Source organism: Cupressus sempervirens, chromosome 3, assembly GCF_028749045.1.
Source record: "Cupressus sempervirens isolate cs-2001-9-10 chromosome 3, ASM2874904v1, whole genome shotgun sequence".
Taxonomy (NCBI): Eukaryota; Viridiplantae; Streptophyta; class Pinopsida; order Cupressales; family Cupressaceae; genus Cupressus; species Cupressus sempervirens.
In genome coordinates this window covers 947,095,554-947,100,977 of record NC_143120.1, presented here as the reverse complement: position 1 = coordinate 947,100,977, position 5,424 = coordinate 947,095,554, and the positions used below count along the sequence as shown (strand labels likewise).

General features: G+C 35.8%; 1 protein-coding gene across 2 annotated transcripts; it reads left to right on the top strand.

The window, feature by feature from the left end:
• Positions 1 to 2,763: 2,763 nt before the first annotated feature.
• PEX7 (peroxin 7) lies at positions 2,764 to 4,387 on the top strand. 2 transcript variants are annotated; one of them, XM_089822585.1, is made up of 2 exons: positions 2,764 to 2,901; positions 3,137 to 4,387. In XM_089822585.1, exon 2 carries the CDS (start codon positions 3,198 to 3,200, stop codon positions 4,146 to 4,148), a length of 951 nt encoding a protein of 316 aa, XP_089678711.1. In that variant the 5' UTR covers positions 2,764 to 2,901; positions 3,137 to 3,197; the 3' UTR covers positions 4,149 to 4,387. The 2 variants fall into 2 exon arrangements, with proteins under 2 accessions (XP_089678711.1, XP_089678710.1); XM_089822584.1 differs by having other exon boundaries at positions 2,772 to 2,901; positions 3,128 to 4,387.
• Positions 4,388 to 5,424: the final 1,037 nt, after the last annotated feature.

The window sequence follows — 5,424 nt, the reverse complement described above, 5'->3', positions numbered from 1 at the left end:
CTTTGGTTTCCCTTCAATAGGTTATTTGCATGTAGGTGATCTTGGCGAGCTGTGAAGTTGGCTTTCATCAACTTCTACAATGGTCACAATCATAATCCATCACAACAACAGATCAACAAGGTTGCATCCATCAAGATGACTTACATAAGTCAAATGGGAGAGGCACTACAGGAACCCTAATGTTTCTTACAAAGTTTAGAGTTACAGATAAAGCATAAACCCTAAATCTAGCCCATAAAATCCTATGCCCAATAAGAAATATCCTCATAGCATCATGTTTGTCACAAATAGTTAATAACTAAGATCTTTTGGAGCACATTGTACTTGTTATTTTGATTGATTTTTCTAGTTCGTTTGTTGTTTCCAGGATTTATACACTCAGGTAAAACCTGGAAACAATATATTATTGATATGCTAGATTAGAAAAATGAACAATCATTCCATTTCTTTTGGTTTGAGTTGATTTCATGCAGATTTGAGAAAGTCATGAGCATTCTATGGATGCCAATTTTTCAGATTTTTGACAAATGTGATGCCATGACTTTGCATAAACATTCAATACATACCCAAATGACCATTTAATAACATTTTACATGGTTTTTACCCTTTCAAGAGTTATTTTACAACTTTTGACATATTAAACCAATTGGGACCTTAACTATGACAATGAGGACAACATTACATTTTTGTTACAACTTTTATTTTTAATTGGATTCCATTACATGGAATGACATTGCAACATATAAGAATGAATATAAATTATTAAAATATCCATTATGATCTCTTATAATTATATGATATCTAGGTGCTCTGCATAAGATATTCCTTTCTTCCTCACATCATTGTGGGGATGCGAGGTGCAAACCTTCTTTTCCCTGCACACATACATCCTAACATGAAAAACATAAGGTAACACCACAATGAACCAAGGGGGAACTATGAGGGTGAATAACATGACATATTATTGCCACCTTACATACTTGCAAACATCGCACTTTCTTCCTCACACCACCACAAGGGTGTGAGGTGCACTGAGTGACATGTGTACTTAATTTTAGTGAGCTTGAGTTGAAATAATCATGCAAGCATGCACAAATTTGAGTTTTTCATAATTACAAAGATGCTCAAGCCTTATGGAAATACACCTGAGCCCACCAATAAGGAAGATAACACGATGTGTTTGCAACAACACCTGAAAATACAACGTATTGGTCCAAATAGATTTTAACCCATATTTCAATGTCTTAGATCAGTTATCTACCTATGATGGGCTAATGGTGGGAAAATTAGCCAACAATTTTCTCTACCCATCTACATATCTTTTCATCCTAAAGCTCTAGTAGTAGTCTTGGCAATTTGACCCAAGCATGAACCATCCCATTGAGGTCCATTTCTGGACCAAAGTCCAGTTTCTACTTACAAAGGGAAAGACAATGTTTTTAAAATGACCAAGATCTTGTAAGGATCTCATATACATACTCCTCTGAAGTGAACCTAAGTAGGAAAAGGCCACTGAACATGGCACTTGATAACACACTTCTCTTTAATTACCATTTCTTTACAATGCACTTCTGAACCATATTAATCAAAGGCCTAAGAGAAAATAACTACACCATAACAAAAGTTTCATTCCATACCACAAAATCAACTAGTGTGTGAGGGAATGAAATCTCAACTTCTTCGCCATACTAGAGGTGATTCAAGTCAAATTATGAAGCTAAAATTGTAGAGTTGCTCCCCAACAAGTCTTTCATGTGGTTTGTTCTCCTCTTAGCATTAGACAATAATGCCACCATGCCCTACTATAAACTCTTCAAGTCATGGTCAGGCATTTTCACATGTGAAGAATCTTCATCTTCTAGAGGATGGGAATAAATCTCTTTTGGGTAAGGACAATGACCCCAAACATCATCAAACACCATGAATCAAAGGGATTTAAAATTTGAATTTGTGTTGTAAAGTGTTGCACAACGAGATAACCATTTTTATTAATCTCTCGTACACTACAATGATGTATAAAAGGGTGAATGCTAATTTGTTTATGAAATTAATGTTCTCAGATGGATATTCTCGAACATGTCATAAGAGCCATGTTACACATTGCATTAACATAAAAAACATGAAGCATCAATTTGACATCAACATCTATATTAGTTAGGTATACTACATGATTGCATGATGTGTTTAAGATCATTATTCTAAAACTATTAAATTGCATCTAAGCGTTTGAAATAAGAAAAGGATTCTTGCTTAGCAAACTCAAATAGGCATTCCTAAATATTATATATCATTTATTATTGGTTCACACATCAAGGTGAATATTAACTGCGATTGCTACTAGATCAAATCCATGTAGCAAAAATAAACTTTGTTGGCATGGAGATGATTTTTGTATGTAGATTCCAAAACTCATTAGCTGAAATTTATGTGTTAGAGATCAAATCTATGAATGCGAAGATCAATTCCATATACATAATGTATATGAACAAATAACATCTCTACACACATGAAAATCATTTTCAGAACAATGCAAACAATTTAAAGATCAAACAATGAGTCATTTAGAAGGACTCCATATAGATCCCAAAATATGAATAAAATGACAAACTAACCAACAACATCTATGTAACTAATTACATATAAAATCCAAAACTAAATACCATTAATTTTATAAATATTAATACATATACTTTTTTTTAATAAAATGTCCCTCCCTTCATTATTCTAAATTAATATTTATTTTCTCTCCTGTATATGTATAGGGAGTTTATCCAAATTAATAAAAAATTGTGCTCATCCGATTATTGTGCGATTTCTCAACCACCTCGTCACAGCATGAGTTCTTCGTTGGATAAGAATCCCATTACTGGAATAGGAAATGGCATAAAGCTTAAAATACTGGTAATTCGTCAACTTTGTTTTTAGTCGTTAGAATAGAGAAATACAGTGATCGAATAGACTGATACGCAGATCTATGTTTTAGCGGATTCTCAAATTTCCAAATGATTTCGTTGAAATTAAAATTTAGTTTTATATTTTGGTTTATTAATTCTTCCGTGTGGGTGTAATATTTACCCATCTTGTGAATATTATCCTTTCAAACATCATTGTTTTTCTTATGTGGTAGGGTTTTCAGTTTTGAATTCGGTGAGAACATAGGTTTTGGAGAGCGCTTGCCTGAATTTGGAACAGTCATAATGCCCGTGTTTAGGACTGCCTTTAATGGGTACGCAGTCAAGTTTAGCCCCTTCATGGAGACTCGTTTGGCTGTTGCCACGGCCCAGAATTTTGGTATAATCGGCAATGGTCGGCAGCATATCCTGGAACTTACACCCAATGGAATCATTGAGTTTTGTGCTTTTGATACAGCAGATGGGCTGTACGATTGTACATGGTCCGAGTCCAATGAAAATCTAGTTGTTTCGGCCAGTGGCGACGGTAGTGTCAAAATTTGGGACTTGGCACGCCCTCCTGCTGCGAATCCAATTGGTAGTTTGGAAGAACATGCTCGCGAGGTTTACTCTATTGATTGGAATGCTGTCAGAAAAGACAGTTTCTTAAGTGGGTCTTGGGATGATACGATTAGGCTCTGGACAATCGATAGACCCCAGTCTATGCGTGTATTTAGAGAACATACTTATTGTGTCTATGCAGCAGTTTGGAACCCAAGACACGCTGATGTTTTCGCTTCGGCTTCAGGAGATTGCACTACGAGGATTTGGGATGTGAGAGAACCCAATTCAACAATCATAATTCCAGCTCACGATCACGAGATTCTTTCTTGTGATTGGAACAAATACAATGATTGTATGCTGGTGACTGGGTCTGTTGATAAACTGATAAAGGTATGGGATGTTAGGACATACAGGACTCCAGTTACTGTTTTGCAAGGACACACATATGCAATCCGGAGGGTCAAATTTTCTCCTCATCAGGAGAATCTAATTGCATCTTGCTCTTATGACATGACTATGTGTATGTGGGATTATAAAGCTCCAGAGGATGCTCTTCTAGATCGCTATGATCATCATACTGAGTTTGCTGTAGGAATGGATATGAGTGTTCTTGTGGAAGGTCTACTGGCAAGCACCGGATGGGATGAAACTGTTTATGTCTGGCAGTATGGAATGGATCCTCGAGCTTTGTAAAAAGATGTCTTGATGTACAACGGTATTTTGTACTTCTCTATTAGACAACTCTATTTGTTTGTTGAATTTACACAGAGTTTTATACTGCACTTTCATTTCAGGAATAAGATGAGTGTCTGTATCAATTGTGTAGATTCTATTGAGCATAAGATAACATAACCAGCTGTAATGGAATCAAGTAGCTAGATATGGTAACTTGGAAAGCCCTGCCAAAAAAAATGCAGACGTTCTTTTATTTATACTATGGAATTGCGGCTTGAGAGCCCTGTGTTGATTCTGTTATCAGTATTAAGCATATGATATATCGTGAATATTTACTTAGTTATGATTAATGCAAACATCCGCTTCCAAACACTAAAAATATTCTTTTAGATCAAAGAACAAAAATGACCTCTTGCATTATTATTTTGCCGATTCTTCCTGTCTTTGCAAGTTATGAATATGTAATATACTGATAATGAGATCATAATATGTTAGCTTGGCGAATAATTGCAAGCTGATAACCAACCCATTGAAATAAGCCAATTTTGCTTGCAACTTCATTTCTGCTAGAATGATAATAGCCAGAGGCACCTGTACAGTTTATTTCCTGCTAGTCTCATGATTATGCTTTTATCTGAGCTGATGCTTGATCAGTCCTTTATGTTTGCCTTTATCATTGCAGAGGCTTAGTCTCAACATGCAGAGTGTTTTGACTTTTTTTTTGGTATTAAATAATTTATAGTTGAGCAAAAGACTTCACATTTCAGCATCATTGATAGCATGATGCTCACATCATAGACAAAATAGGACCATGTGGGTCTGGTCAGAATATCAGTCTTGGTCTATAGCTGGGCTATAGAAACAGTATTATCACGACAGAATGCTTATGCATCAATCTATCCATCCAGGCCACAACTAGACCCCACAGGGTCTTGCAAAAGTATCATGTGTAGACCAATTAACAGCCTATAAGTGTGTACTAAATCTGAACATGAAGCTAAAATTGGGAATGTGTTACATTTAGTTTCTACTCGCACTGCTACTGATCAAACTCATTTCAGCCCAATGGAGGTTCAATGTCTAAGATGTTAGCATTGGTTCTTACCACTTCCACAGTGAAAACCTCATCATCATTGATGTTGAAACAAGCTCCATTATGAAATCCTAGGTCATGTTTGAGAGTCTCTTCGGAATATTTCTTGTTTTTACTACTCTGGAAGTTTAAGTAGCTCCACATGAAAGGGATATTGTTTGACCTGTCGAAGAGCTAGTGCTGCCTGTACTTAATTTCTGC